The following is a 15,799-nucleotide window of genomic DNA, read 5'->3' as shown; positions in this document are numbered from 1 at the left end:
ATTTTTTTTTCTTTTATTTTTAATAAATTAGTTTTATTATTATGTTTTTAAATTAGTTTAGACGGAGAGTAAAGAGGATCTATCAATAATTGATGATCAGAAAGAGAAAAAGAGCTTGTTCGAGATGCTAGACTGTCTGAAGAATAGATGGATGTTATAAACAAGAAGCACGTACAGATTTTAAGTGCAATTATGTTGTATATACTACGGATATTTGAATATAAATTTTTTATTTTTTTTCAAGAAAGTTTAAAAACTGTATATATTTTTTATATACATGTGAAAGCTCCTCACTTCATGAAAGATAATTGATTTATTTATCACTAATTATTACAGAGAGTGCTAAAAATAAGATATTTAATATAGATAAGAGTTAAATAGAAAATTAATTAGTGTCGATAATTTTTGCAATAATTAAGGAAATACTTTGATTAATGAATTAGCAGAAACGTAAAAACTCAATGAAGGAAATTGATTGGGTGCAAGGTAGAAGCTTAATTTAATTTAAATATTCAATAAATCTATCACTAAATATTATTGTATCAATAAATATACCATCAAATTTTCATTTTCGTATAGGTATTTTTTTGTACACACTTCTTGAGCACCTCTAGAGTAACATTAAACTTGCGACAACAGGGGTTGAGCTTTTAATGAATTTTTTATTATATATTCTTTTTAGCTGGGATAATTTTTTTTTCTTTTAAATTTATTTCTTTTCTAAACTACTTAAAGGACGAAACGTAGATATGCTCTCCTTTTTTGTAGTTCCTGTTATCGTTCCCGCGATTCTGTAATCCAGCAAATCATTCGTTACCAATTGTTTCAAAGATATTAGGTATTCAGTATTTATTGCTAAGACTATTATTCGATAAATATTTTGTTTTTGTTATTTAAAAAAGATACAAAAAAAAATCGTTGTATCAACTCGTTGTATTAGAATAATGATAAATAATTGAGAAAACAAAAGAAAAATAATAAATACACATATTGGAAAAAATTGCATGATAATATAATTAATTAAATAATCATAATCAGTCACAAAAGTTCAACAAAGTTCAAATAATATATTTATAATAATAATAATAATGATAATAATAATAAAAGCGCAGGTTTAAAAGGCAATTGCTTGTATTTATTATTTAATTGATGAAAAATTATTTATTTTGTCCATTATGAACTACCATTATTTTTTTTTACTAAAACATTTCATCAAAAAATCATTTATTCATTCGGTTTAATATTAATATAAAGATTCACTATCAGGACCTATAAAAGAATAGATATCAACTCTATATATTCTACAATATCAAATTTTATAAAATATATTTGCTTAAAAATCGTTCGATAATTAAGACAAATTAAAAATACTACAAAATTTATTAACTATCGTACAAATGTTGCTAAAAAATTTTTGTATAAATTTTATAAATTATAAACCTGCGCTGATATTTATTAATAGTACTTAATAATAAAAAATTATAATAAATTAAAATATGACTAAAAATTTTTTTATGAATTTACAAATAAATTCATTATTTGATGAATAAATAATTAATTAAATAAATATCTAAGTCTAGTAAAAATCTTCCTGTGAAGACGCTGGCCATTGTTTAAGCATAATTATCAAATTAATAAATCATACACTTTGATTTTGATTGATATAAAATCAAAGTGAATTTATATTTATCCATATTATATTGCTTATGTTTATTGCTCTATTTTAAAATTATTAAATGCTTATCATGGGTCATTTAATTATTATCGATTTCAATAATTTATTATAAATAATATAACACAAGTGCAAAATAAAATATTTGCACAATGTGTTTAATTATATAATTAGTAATAATTATACCAATTAGTTACTTTGTAATTATTAGTAATCGTTTTTTTTTTTATTCTTCTTCAATTATTGATAAATATTCACTAAATTAAAATATTGCCAATTGGTCTACTGTACATGCATTTAGATTATTTGTCATTATATTATAAATTATAAAAGACATTTACCATATTTGTAATTAGTGATTTTTCTCTTATTCATGTGTTCATTTTGTTATTTCTATTTTTGCTTTGGTTTCTATAATTGTTTGTTTTGGTATTGTTTGGTTGCTTTTTAATTACCGAGGGCGACGAAGCTTCAGCGAAGAAATATTGAAGAGTATAAATTTTAGGATTTATCATAATATTTCAGATGTATTTATTTAAAGGAAATAATAATTGTTTCTTAAAGCTTTAATTATATAGACTCATCGATACTTATGGATTGCGCATCAATTATTCATTCGATGTTGCTTCTATGTTTAATAGAATTCGTTGTTTCGAAACATTGCTTAAAGACCGTCACACTACGTGTCATCTTTGTTATATTGATTTTCTATTTAATACGTGTATAACAATATAACTTGCAAATCTCAGAATTATCAGGGCAATAATTATTGAATTAATTATATACGCGCAATTTAATATCTCTATTTATTATCAATGAATGCGGTGGTTTTATTTATTTTTTTCATTTTTTACAGCTCACATTTTGATTCTTTTCAATTCACCCCAATTGCAATCATTTAATACCAATGATTTTTGAAAAAAAAATTCTATCAAAATAAGACGACTTTTATAAAAGCTTCAATCATTTTTTTCTTTAGAAAAATTTTTTTAATAATCCATTCGTCTTCCAAGTAATTTACAACCCCTCATATCTTATAATTCATTCAATTCTTCTCAACTTTAATAAATAGATTTCATTTCAAGCTTTCAAGTGTATATTAAATTTCCTACAAAAAGTCATCTGTACTTGATATTTCCCCTTAATAAAAAAAAAATATGTCAAACTTGAAATAATATTGTAACTATTTTTAACTTGAGTCTTTTTAATTAACATATTTCTCGTGGAAATAAAGTTGAAAAATTGATTAAGGAAAAGTAGAGACAAAAAATAAGATGAAAGAAGCTACCATCGCATTCATTATAGCGTTTCGCTCAACCGATTATACCGCCGTTATTACACACAAGTGAGAGTATTTGTGAAAATACGGCAATAGCTTCGGAAATGCGAACCGAATTATGAAGAATATAATTATTTATTGTTGAATAGATTCGCGAAGTTTTGCGTCCTCGTTTACGCGCGATATTAAATTCAGGCAGCTAAGTTATACATGGTAATTGCATCTTGTTGCGCGTGACTAGAAATCTCATTAGCGCCCTAATGATAATATGCTATTTCATTCCACCATACTTTTTGTATATGTATCATGTATATATAATCATAATTTAAATATTTATATATATATATATCATTCATATATGCATATATATATAATTAATAATAATAAATAATCGCAGTAATAATAATATAAATAATAATAATAATCATCAAAATGATAATGATAATAATCGTCATCATGAATACTCGGTGTATAGGTATTAATTCATTAATTATTTAATTAATTAATTAATTGATGGATTAATCGACTAGAGTGACTAGACTGTGATGTGTGGACGTCATCACCAGTGTCTTCATTATCGTCTTTTTTTTATTTTTTTTTTGTTTTTAATTTTTTAGACTTAACAATTACTGGACGTTTTATTTATAAACTGTTAATCATTTGTTCTACTGGCACTTTTCTACTTAATCTACTTTGCAAATCGTCTCCTCGAGTATTTATTCACCACCAGATGTCAAGATCATTCCTAAGATTTACGACTAGACTTACAATACTTTTTTATGAATTTCATTTTAATTAAAAATTTCTTAAGATTGGTCGACATCTGTTTTTGACTTGAAAGAAAAATGATTTTTAATGTAAAAAAATAATTTTATTTATTTATTTATTTTTTTTTATCAAATGATTAAATAACAATTTTCATTATTTCCATTTTTAATGATATTTAATAAGGAAAAAATGAAATTATTTTCTAAAAAAATGAATGAATATTATAAAAATATATTTCAAAAAATTTTGTTCAATTTTATCGTTTTAATAAACATTTTTTCTTTTATATCAAAAATCATTTTTTTTCAATTAAAGTCAATTCGCGCGAACTCGAAGACGCTTACGCTCCGCAAACTGGCACTTTACTACTTAATCTACCTCTTAAACTTCTCGAGCAAGCGCCGTCCAGGTCTCATCAAGGCGTTCCTGAAGTCTCATAAATGTTGGCCGCTTCGTGCGCTGCAATCGGGGCGTTGTCAGCAACAAGTGACGACGCCCTGTTGCTGATCCTGATGAAGAAAAAGAAATGAAGAAAAAGAAGCCTTGAAGAGAACCATTGTGACGACACTACACGAGATGACTAGGTGCAAACCACACGGCACTTTTCTATCATCTATTATCTATCGCTTAAATTTAAGAAGTTATATCAACTTCTTGGCTTTCATAAAATCGCTAGCTGTTGTCACTTTTACTTGTTTCATGACGCTACAAGCCTCGATTCGATTGAGGAGAATGTTGTCCATTGTTATTAGCTTGATCGAGTTGAGGAGCTTGAACTTCTTCGTCCCTTAAACAAGCAGACTCAAGATGCTTATTCAGGTACGACTTGAGAGCAAAAGTCTTGTGACACCTTGAGCACTCGTAATTTTTGTCTGCCGAGTGTGTCTGCATGTGAGCACGTAGATTCGACCTGTCTGCAAATGCTTTACCACAGTGAGCACAACCATATGGTTTTTCACCAGTATGACTTCTTAAATGGCCCTGAAGTAACCATGGTCTCGAGAACATTTTACCACAAACACCACAACTATGAGTGAGCTTGTGTGTCAGCACATGCATCGCAAGAGCTGGCATGCTGACGTAGGCCTTGCCGCAGTGAATGCATTTCTTAGCAGACTGTGAGTCGAGGCTTCGATGAGTTTGTTTGTGTCGAGAAAGATTGGAAGATGTAGCATATTGTTTACCACACTCGGTACAAGTGAACTTAGGTCGATCTGCTGGTTGAGCTGGCTCTTTTTCAGGAACTGCTGCATTATTAGAACGTCTCTTGGACCTTCCGTCTGACACGAAAAAGGCCTCATAGGTATAAGCAACTGTTTTATTGCTAGTTGGTGATGTATTGGTGAGTGTCGGACTTGACTCTGAGCTTGCTGTAGATCGTGGCTCTGGATTAGACTCTTGTCTCGTGGGATTATTATGAGAAGGAACTGGTACAAGCACTGAAACTGGTATAGGTGTTGGTTGAATTGGCTGGGGAACGGTTGGGGCTGGGGGTGTTGGAGGCAGTGAGAGAGTGTGGATGAAAACGGAATGAGTTGGTGCTGCTGGTGATGCACTCAAGTCTAATATTGCTTGGGCAGCAGAGAGCTCTTCCTCCGGGGAATTCCTTAACACTTCTGACGGCTGAAGGCTATATGGTCGGTAAATGTCTTTCTTCTTTGGTGGAAGTGATAGCGCAGTACCAGTACTTGTAAAACACATTGAAAGACTTTTGTTACGTGGTTGAAATCCTTGAACATTTTGTAATACAGATGGCGCCAAGAGAGCTTGCTGTTGATCTTGCTGTTGGTCTTGTTGCTGCTGCTGCTGTTGCTGATGATGGTGTTGAGAAGGAGGTGGAGGAGACTCTGCTGTTGGCTGGGCTAACTCTGCAGCTGATCTCAGTGTTGCATATTTTGGTGGCTCTTCGTGGTTTAACCAAGACTCATGCGCATACCCTAGAAATTAAATGTTACTTTTTACTCATTTTATACAATTTAGTAAAATACTTTTCAAATCATTTTATTTAATTAAAAAGTTGAGATTAAAGCTTTGGACATTGCTTTAGTAATGGAAGCAATTTATGATTATTGGCTTTGAGAGGGAATAAATATGAAAAATAATACCAGAGTTGAAATTTAAATTGGTAGAGACAAGTGTGAAAAGTTATTTAAACATATTACAAAAAGTTTTTATTATGTAGATGCTAGTAAAATTGGTGATCTAAGGGAATCTTAAAGTTTAGTTAGCAAACTTTTTCACCAAGTAGCGACAACGGCTTTTCGAATTCAATTCTTGTCCTCTGTATAACATGAGACATTACCCAGAATTTCCGAATTGGGAGATAAATCGTGTGTCAGGAAATAAACCAAGTGATGATGCAGATCTTCCGTGGTTCATCGCGTTTCACATTAATCCCTATAATCCATTGATATCTCTCTTCCACTTCAACAGTTATATTATATGTATACTTATATATATATATATATATATATATATATATATATATATACATAGAGAAAGAGAAAGAATCGATCATCAAATTTCCGCTATCCTTGCATGGCTTCCTATTATCCTTCACATCCGTCATACAACCCTGCAGTATTCATTTCACTCGTCATTTCCGAACTTTCCCACGTTATTTACTTACTACACATAAAACAAAAGGAAAAATATTAAAGTAAAAAAATAAAATTCTAGAAATGTTTTTTTAGTAATAAAAAATTATTTGCTTTCTTTACATTACTGCAAGAAATATTATTATTATTATTATTATCAATGAATAATAAAAAAATGGAACAATAAATTTTTTGTTGCTATAAAAAAAACGACTTATTTTAATTCAAAATAAATTTTTTTTCTCTGAAAACGCTCTAAAAATTTTTATTAAAAAAATGTGTTATTTAATTTCTAGAATCTTCTGTCAGTGACAATGATTGATGATAAAATTTATTTTCATCATTTTTATGTCCAAACTTTTACAACAATTTTTTAATCCAATTTTAAATACCAAATTAAAGGTCAATGCACCTACGAATTAGTCCCGTAACGGTAGAAAATTTAAAGGGCCACGTGAATCATCCCCTCATTCATGCGGCTATTTCATTTCCTGTGACGAATGGCAGCTGCTGATGCCATGTGCTACCACTATCAACCTCTTGCATTAATATATATATATAAATAATAAGGTTTAGCAACGGTTGTGAATTATGAAGATTTAATGCATTGATATAAAGAATATAACTATTGTTCAGTATACAGAAGAAAATATTTAAAAAAAAAGGTATATCTGTTGCTCACATAAAAACTACTAGAGTGTATAAACATGCATCTGTCATTTCAGACATTTTAAACATTACATGTACACTTACGCTCACTATTTTATATAATCCCGATGGTTCACGTGATTGTTATCTGATTGTGGCGTTTGACGTTCGATCTGCCTTTTGAAAACTGGTTATCACAAATTTTATTTATACTGGCATTGCCATTTTTACATTTCGAGCAATAAAATAAATTCTTTCTATTAAAAATCAATCCCTCAAAAATTATTTTCAAACTTTAAAAAAATATTATCACAACTTTTACATTATTTTTAGTATAAAAGTTTTATATTATAAAAGAATTGCATTACAACAAATGATTAATTTAATATTTTATTTTAATAACAAAAAAAGATCGAAATATTTCATACCTTTTATTTGTATCAAAATAAACGAATGAATTTATTTGATTTTTTGCTGAGTAGCAAATGAATTAAAGTAAATTAGTGATAAATGGAAGCTTTGCGATTTAAACATTGGATTTAAACGAATAGATAAAATATGATGAGTTAACGATATTATTGACGATAGAGTTTGGGCTCACTTTAAATCCAATTTGATACGCGAATACATTTAAAACTAGCGCGTGTTGGAAAGGTAATAAATCAGAAAATTGTACTATCGATCTTGCCAGTTAGTCAGGCTATTATTGGCTAGAGAAATAAAAGGAAGTAAAGAGAGTGAGAGAGAGAATGCAAGCAGGAATCGGGGAAAAGACAGAGAAAACAAGGGTGTCTCTCTCTTTCTCTCTCTGGTCGTATCTAGACATGCATTTCATCAACAAGAGGGGAAAGGATCAATAACGTCGAATGGACGCTCGGCTGCACGCTGCCGGGCTGTTGATATTTTCCACGTACCAACCCCTGAGTAACTCTAGACTATCGAATTCGCTCGATTCTCCAACGATATTAAATCCCTCCGCGATTTTGTAGTCCATGCCGTCACATGTGACATTCAGGACAACTCGACCAACTCGAGTATTTTCTGTCTCGATAAACTCCAAACCACCTGACAATTTTACTGAATAAAATCCTCAATAAATATCAATAACTCGAGTGTACTTTGACACTTTTAATTTTTACCAAAAAATTCATCCTTCACTTCTACCAATTAACTCAACTTGTTGAATATTTTTTACATGCTCTAGATCAAATGGCTGAAAAAAATAATTACACTTCCACTACTCTAAATATTTGGAACGAGTAAAAGAAGAGAAATGATTGTTATAAATTGAAATGAAAAAGTAGACCATTGGAGGTAATTGAAATAAAAAAAATCGTTTAAAGAAAAATGGAATAGCGAAATACAATCGAAGCCGCGAGCGTTAAACTGACAGATCGATGCCAAGGAGCCCCTACAAAGGAAGCATTATGTATAGCAAGAGGTGAGAAAAACTAATACTTTCTTTTTCTTCTCTCTTCATCCCTCTATATACTCTTCATCGAATAAATCCTTTACTAAATTGAAAGAAGTCGCTCCAATCCTTTAATAATAACTGCATCATAACGCAAATCCGTTTGTTCGATGATAACCTGTCATCCTGAAATGTCGATACTGTCAAATATCTTGATGGCAATTAAGCTCTCTCCCTCAGAAGCTAATTTATTTCTTTCTATTTATTTTCTAATATATCTAATGTCTCTATTAATTTCTCTGTTATTGTAGTTTAAGGGGGAGAATGAGACTAGATATAGGTTGGATTTAGTGAGGTCGATAAGCCAAAAATTAACTTGTAATATCGAAGAAATCTTTGACATGGATAAAATCCAATAGATTAAGTATGAGGGGGAGTCTATCGAGTGGTGGAAGAAATGAAACAAATGTTTTTTCATTAAATCTGATGGGATCCATTTGGATTATGATGATAAATATTTAAGACAAATGTTGATTTATGATATTTACCCCAATTATAGGAAAAATCATAAAAATTTTTTTATATGATATTTTTCAAAACACCCTTGCTGAATATTACCACTGATTATTTGAGCGGCTGATAAATATATATATATGTGAGATTACTTGGAATATTTATGGTCATCTGATTACTTTTATTAAGAGATAAAACTTTTTATTGCTAATTAAATAGTTAATAGCTGAATGCTTTTATCAAATATTTATCCATCTTATTGATACATCCAATTTAAAGTCTTAGAAACTATTATTTAAATGGAAGGGAAAAATGAAATGATGTTTATTTAATTATTTTAATGAGAAAAAAAAAGTTTAGCAAATAAAGTAAATTCATTGAGTTTAAAAAGGAGATAATAATCTAAAGGAAGTAAAAGAGTAAATATTTTTCTATTGGATACGATGAAATTGAGTCGAGTTATATGGAAATTCACATTCATGAATGTTTTGTATCATTAGAAAAGTCGGTGGTAGCAGAAAGAAAATGAAAATGTATATACAGCATAAAATATGGGTAGGAAGCATAGAGTCATATATGTACGTATATAGATAAATACATAGATATATGGCAAGAGATAAATAAAGTCGTGTTGGACAATAAGATAGCAGAGAGTTATATAAACTCTTGTCGACGATTTTGTAGTAGTATCACGTCGAGAATGGCTTGGTTGTCAGTGGAACCCACCCTAAGTCGTAAGTGTAAGTGCCACATAGATCTTTTTCACATAGAATGTGCGCGAGGGTGGAGAACCGCCCCTTGACAAAAAGAAAAGTAGGGTGGAAAGAAGACTGCGCAACATGCAGACCTCGCCCGAGGGTGGAAGCATCATCAGCCGCAAAAAAAACGAGACATTGAAGCACCAAAAGTTTTGGCACCCCCCCGTTAACTTGGAGAATAATCCAAGAATTACGAGCTACTTTTGGCGAGCTTTCATTTGGTTATTTAGCAAGAAAAAAATAAGACCAAGCCTAGGGCGTGGTCACATTCATATTTTTAGTTTAAAAGTCTAATCTAAGTTGTAAAAAATAGCGTAATTGGAGTAACAAAAAAAAAGATATATATACCATGATAGTAGAGCGCCCCCGAGGCATTTAGTGGTGGTGGACTTGGTGCAGTTGTGCCAGCAGTAGGGCTATGAGGACCCCAGCATGTTTGCTGACTTGTCCTGTTGCCGTCGGTGGTGCTGTCGCCAACAACGTCAATCTCCTCGTCTTCAGTCTCAACAGTCATCCTCTTCTTGTCCTGGACGGTGTCAATATCACTCTTTTCCATGTTTTCCACATCATCTTCTTGTCTATCAGGCCATGGATAAGCCTTCCACTTCTTCGCCATCAGACAACGCGGCATTTTGTGATGTTACTCTTGGCAATCTTAAAGTTTCAAACTATATTTTTTTGCAGCTTACACTAACAGCTTGTTCACGTGCACCTTCACTGATAACACTGCCACTACAAGCACTTGCACAATCACCTCCTGTTGATGATGCACACCGACGGCGTCTCCTTCGTGTTCTCTTTCCACGAAATCGCAGCTTTCTCTGTTGACTCGCACTTGCCGGCTTTGGTGGCGTCAGCGAGCCACGAGACTTCGTCATCGGCTCAACAATCGGCAGTCATCAATTCCACCATGCCAATTACTCGGCGCCACTTTAATTTTTCTTTTACATTCGCGATTGTTCAAGTTTTGTGATCAGACGACTGTGTCGTCAAGCTGTTGTAGATATTTTCTGCTGCTCCTCGCCCAGTTTGGCTAACGGGGGAGGGCCTGGAATAAAGCAAGCTACAGCAGCGACTGCCAGACGTGGTGGTAAAGCACACCAGTCTTCATTCTTTTACGCAGACGCCACTTTTACCCCTCCAATCCTACTCTTACGATCCTCCCACCTTTCAATGCGGCTCACCCCAATTTCGTGCGTCGAGTGGGTCTGTGCAGGGGTGAATAGCGCCTGGCACGAGGGTGGTTTGAGAGAAATAGAAAAAGAAGGAGCACACATTGGTATTAGTAATTGATGGCTATCCTAAGCGTCAATGTAAAGGGTGCAAACTCTTATTCCAACTCTCATTTCGACAAGGGATCTGCTTGCGACACGCCAATAATTCTCGTATATAAAAAAAAGTAAATCACATTTCCACTCTTTTTTATTGTTTAAATAGCTCGTATCCACAATATGCAATACTAAAAAATATCCCAAGGGTATTATCAACAATACTAGACGAATAAATAAATAAAGTCATTTCCTCATTGCTGTCGAAAGGATACATTATGTAGGATAACAAACGAAAAATGATGTTGATAAATATGGACGAGTGAATAGAGGGGAAAAAAAACAATGAGATTTAGGAGAAGATTTAGTGACGAAGGAATAAAAAAAAATTTTTTTGTTTAAGATAGAAGGGAGAATTGAGGCCGATATTCAAAAAGAAAAAAGTATTTAAGTGTGGAGTGGTAAAAGAGGTAGCTGGCGCATGCTCGAGCGATCCGCATCGACCCGACGACTGAGGCAACACCTGGTAGCACCCCACGTGCCACGAGGGTGGCACTACCACCCCTCAATTCTCCGTATTGAATATCCCACTGGCCTTCCTGCGTTGCTGTCTACTGACCCATGCTAACGCGACTCCTCGAAACCTCTTCCTTGTCTTTTCTTCTTCATCTCCTCTTTTCTCTCTCTGAAAACCTACACCACGACTGTTACACTCTCATGAACACCTGGCTATCCAACCACCGGCCAATTTTCATCGCGTGTGCCTACTGTTAAACTGTTTTTATATTTTAAATAAAACGATACTCTTCATTTAGCTATTACGAAGAAGAATATAACATTATCATTTATTAATTCCCGCTTGGAAGACTTATATGGCTATAAATCGCGTTAAGTTGATGGTAATTTTGTTTGAGTAATGAATTTATATAACTTCATTTTTATTTATTTAATGTAAAAATGCCTCATAAGTTATTTAAATAAAAGAAAAGTCAATACTTGTTTAAACTAAATTTGGCAATTTATTTTACCAATAAAGCTGCAAATTTTTATTTATTCAGTCCTTTAAAGTTAATTGAAAAGGAAGGCAAATAATCTAAATGAAATATTGTTGACAAATAAAAAAGTTATTTATTTATGGAACACATTAAGTCATTTTATTTGTGAAGTCCTTGTTAGGAAAACTATACAAAAAGCGATATGTAGATACACTGATTATAGTTGACTTCATGAATAAATTATTTGATACAGCTATATATACACATCAAACGATAATTGTTACTCAAATAACATCGAATCAACAAGAAAAATATATTACTTTACTTTTAGACTATCTTGATCTAACATTCAAACTGATCAACATATTTTGTTCCCTGATGAATTTTAATATCAATATTGATTGATTAGAAATAATTCATCATCAATTCAAGTAAATTGTATAATATTGCCATATAAATGCAGTCGTTATTGGGCAATTGATTAATTCAAAATAATATCCGATTATTTGCGTGACAAGAAAAAGAATTGTTTTCTCTTCGGTAATTTTAATGGTGACGTAAGGGAAATGGTTCGAGGAAATATTTATAGTAAACTTAACTTTTATTCTTGGCAAGTAGTAAAACTATCCAGGGTATTATATAGTATTGCAAAAAAAATCTATTGATCGTATTCTATAGCGGAAGTTCCAACTGTTTAATAATAAGTAAAAACTATACACACAAGAACACGTACAGTAGGATACAGCTCCTCAAGTATATACATATTTTAGTTTTCCCTATATATAAGAAAATTATATTTATAGCTAGAATTTTATTTAGAGACGAATATTTTTCATTTCCACAAGAGAATTCTTGAATTGTCATTGAATTACGAGAGAAGGAAGTTTATTTATCGTCCTGGTTTTTCTTTTATTTTTGCAAGTCGGTGGAGATCCCGTAAATTCTTTACGTACCATCTAGAGGTTTTTTTTCAAAGAATAAAAATACGCAAATGTATGAGTAAAGCATACCAGCATAAATAAAAGCATAAAATAAAAAACGATATCAACTATAGAGGGTGAAAGAGAATGAGAAAAGTGGCGCGCGCGCGTTAGGGCACACCAGTTGCGAATCTTTACTCGCAGAAAACACGGGCAGCAAAGTCAACTACCTGTGGATACCACTTCATCCCTTCCTTTTGCGTTGTGTACACGCAGCCACGACTCTCTTATTTCTTCTCTCAGTTTTCGTAGTTTATATGAAATCTGCATTCATTAGTACATACATTTTCATGTTGCTCACTAAAAACCATTTTATGTCTTACCTTTCTTGTCAATTCTTTCTGTCTTTTACTGTCAACAAAATTATTATCCTCAACTTCATTTCTATTTATTATTATTTCTCTCTTTTGTGATACATTTTTTTTATTCCTTCAGCTATTGTCAACATCCTTTTAAATGAATTATTCATTTAGCCATTCTTTAAATATTACTTGACATTTTTTTTTAAGTATATTCACCAGCAAAGCAACGTATTTTCATGATAACAAGAAATTTTTCTGGATTTTTTTAAAACTTAAATTTAAGATATTATGTTTTATTATAATTTATGAAATTATTATTTTTATTATGAATCTTGAATTTTATTTACTGTTTAATTAAACTTGGGACTTTATCAAGAAATATATAATAACTATAAATTAACAGTTAAGATCAAACAACCAACAGTAAATAAAAAATTTAATTAGTTTCATGAAATAAAATCTTTGTTATGTTTGAATTGTTAAAGTTTTGAAAATAAATTAATTTTATTTAAGTTTATGTTGAATTTTACTATTTTGATTTTCTCATCCTGTTTAAATGATTCAAATTATTTAAATAATCGGAAATTCAAAAGTGGAATATTTCTCACAGATTTTTCTAATTGATAAGAAAGTATTGCGTGATGTAAACGATTTGCAAATATATACTACAAAGAAAAGAGAGGAAGCTAATTTCATCTCGTGACTGTAATCTTACTGCATCAAATCGATGCTTAAATCAACTGTCACTCGAGGGTTCTCATAAATTTCGCACTGCTATAGAGAGAATCAGCATTTGAATTATCACTGTTTCGAGGGCATAGGAGTCTCACACATGCCATTATCTCTACACCTATATGTCTATCTAGTAGCTTCTATATATCTTAGACAATTGCTCAGGTCGATTTTGCTTGATAAGAAACACTAAGAAGTCTGACTACTACCTACCAGATTAATCTAGACCATTTTACTCTTTGAATAAATGAGTAAAGTTTGCAAGAAAGTTATTTTTAATGAGAGAGAAAACTTTTCAAGTTTTGAAATAATTTAACTATTACAGTCAGTAGTTCTTTTTCACTGATAAGTCGTTTGTTTAAATGGTCCTTTGCATTATTTCCTTGAAAAAAAAAATTAAAATAATCAGAAAAGAAGATTTTGATTAATCTTTTGGAACAAAAAAAATTGATGAAAAATCCTCAGTAAATTTATTTCACTGGCTTGTTTATTGTGAGGTAATTTTCTAGAAGAAAGAAAATGATTTTAAGTACTTACCAGGATTTTTTTCTCTTGAAGAGATAAAAAAATCTAGGGAAATTGGTGAAATAAAACGAGGCAAAGTCGTAAACGTGATAGCAATAGATGAAATGACTCGATCAGGATGAAAATCCAGTTGGACATCTAACGACTGCAATGTCCCCAATCGAACGCCAACAAAATCAAGCACTGATGACAGGTCGCTGGGGTCAGTGAGGAGGGACGTTCTACTTACGTCTGCAGTCTTCGTTCATCATTATTCTAGCTGCAATCCTCTTTTCAAATCCCTAGGGTCGTCGGCCACCAGCCGTATGTGACGTTGAGCAGTCTAATAAACTTCTGTTTCCCCCTTCTTAATGTTCCAATCGAAAATGACAGCAAACGATTTCCACAAGTCATTTTCAGATATAGAATCTCATCTAAAAGATTCTCGAGTAGATAAAAAAAAATGAATTCACCATACATTTCCTTCATTGATTTTCTCCTAAATTAAGAATGCTGAAACAGAATAAAGGATTTTTTTATGCTTCTCTGAGAAATAAGGATAAAGTATTATTTTTTTTCCTGTCGAGATAAAGAATGATGGTTCCTAAAAAAAAATTGATTGATTAAATTGGAGCAAACATAGAATCAATATATGTCTTGATATTTTTTATAAATGAATAGTAATCTTACGTCCATTAGTAAAAAATTAGAATAAAATATTCTGCTCAACGATTGTAAAGAAAGTATCATTATGAAATTCATCTAAAAAATATATTCAACATTAGAAAGCAGGAAAAATGCAAGAGAATTATGAGACAAGACATTTTAAATTATAAATGTATAAATAAACTATGCAATTAGTTTTATTTATAAATCATTAAAATTCTTAAAGGGCTTTCATACCTTAACTTATCTTAATATTTATTTTTTACTCCAAAATGATAAAATATTTCCAACATATTCCTTTCTTCTTTCCAAACATCACCAATGATAACAATTACAATTTATTTAAAATGTATTAGGTAATTATTGGAAATTAGATATTACCGAATGATTTATTAGCTAATATAATATTATTTCAGCATACGAAACTTCCAATTACCTCAGGTACTTGATAAAAAAAAATTGACAACAATCTTTAATTGATGTTAATCAGTTTTCTCAGCTAACTCATGACATTTAATTACTTCTTAGTGAGTATTAGAACAACGACATTGACGTGTTGGTCGCTCAGCAACGGTTCGTGTTTCCGTGTACCTCGTATTCAATAATTCGTTGGGGGCAACTCATGAGTAAAGCTTGGGCTCTCTCACTCTCTCTAAAAGCAGACTTCTCTCACGCTCAACGTCTGCAGCGTTGCCCGGGGTTGCTT

At 31.4% G+C, this 15,799-nt stretch overlaps 1 protein-coding gene across 1 annotated transcript; it reads right to left on the bottom strand.

Annotated features, from left to right (window-relative positions):
- Window positions 1-3,948: 3,948 nt before the first annotated feature.
- scrt (scratch) lies at window positions 3,949-10,707 on the bottom strand. The gene is made up of 2 exons (XM_035085692.1): window positions 9,995-10,707; window positions 3,949-5,656 (listed from the first exon to the last, which is right to left on the bottom strand). Exons 1-2 carry the CDS (start codon window positions 10,275-10,277, stop codon window positions 4,425-4,427), a joined length of 1,515 nt encoding a protein of 504 aa, XP_034941583.1. The 5' UTR covers window positions 10,278-10,707; the 3' UTR covers window positions 3,949-4,424.
- Between the last annotated feature and the right edge of the window lie 5,092 nt (window positions 10,708-15,799).

Source organism: Chelonus insularis, unplaced genomic scaffold, assembly GCF_013357705.1.
Source record: "Chelonus insularis isolate UGA/USDA-ARS -01 unplaced genomic scaffold, ASM1335770v1 contig_3_pilon, whole genome shotgun sequence".
NCBI lineage: Eukaryota > Metazoa > Arthropoda > Insecta > Hymenoptera > Braconidae > Chelonus > Chelonus insularis.
This window is presented reverse-complemented; position numbering and strand designations above follow the sequence as displayed.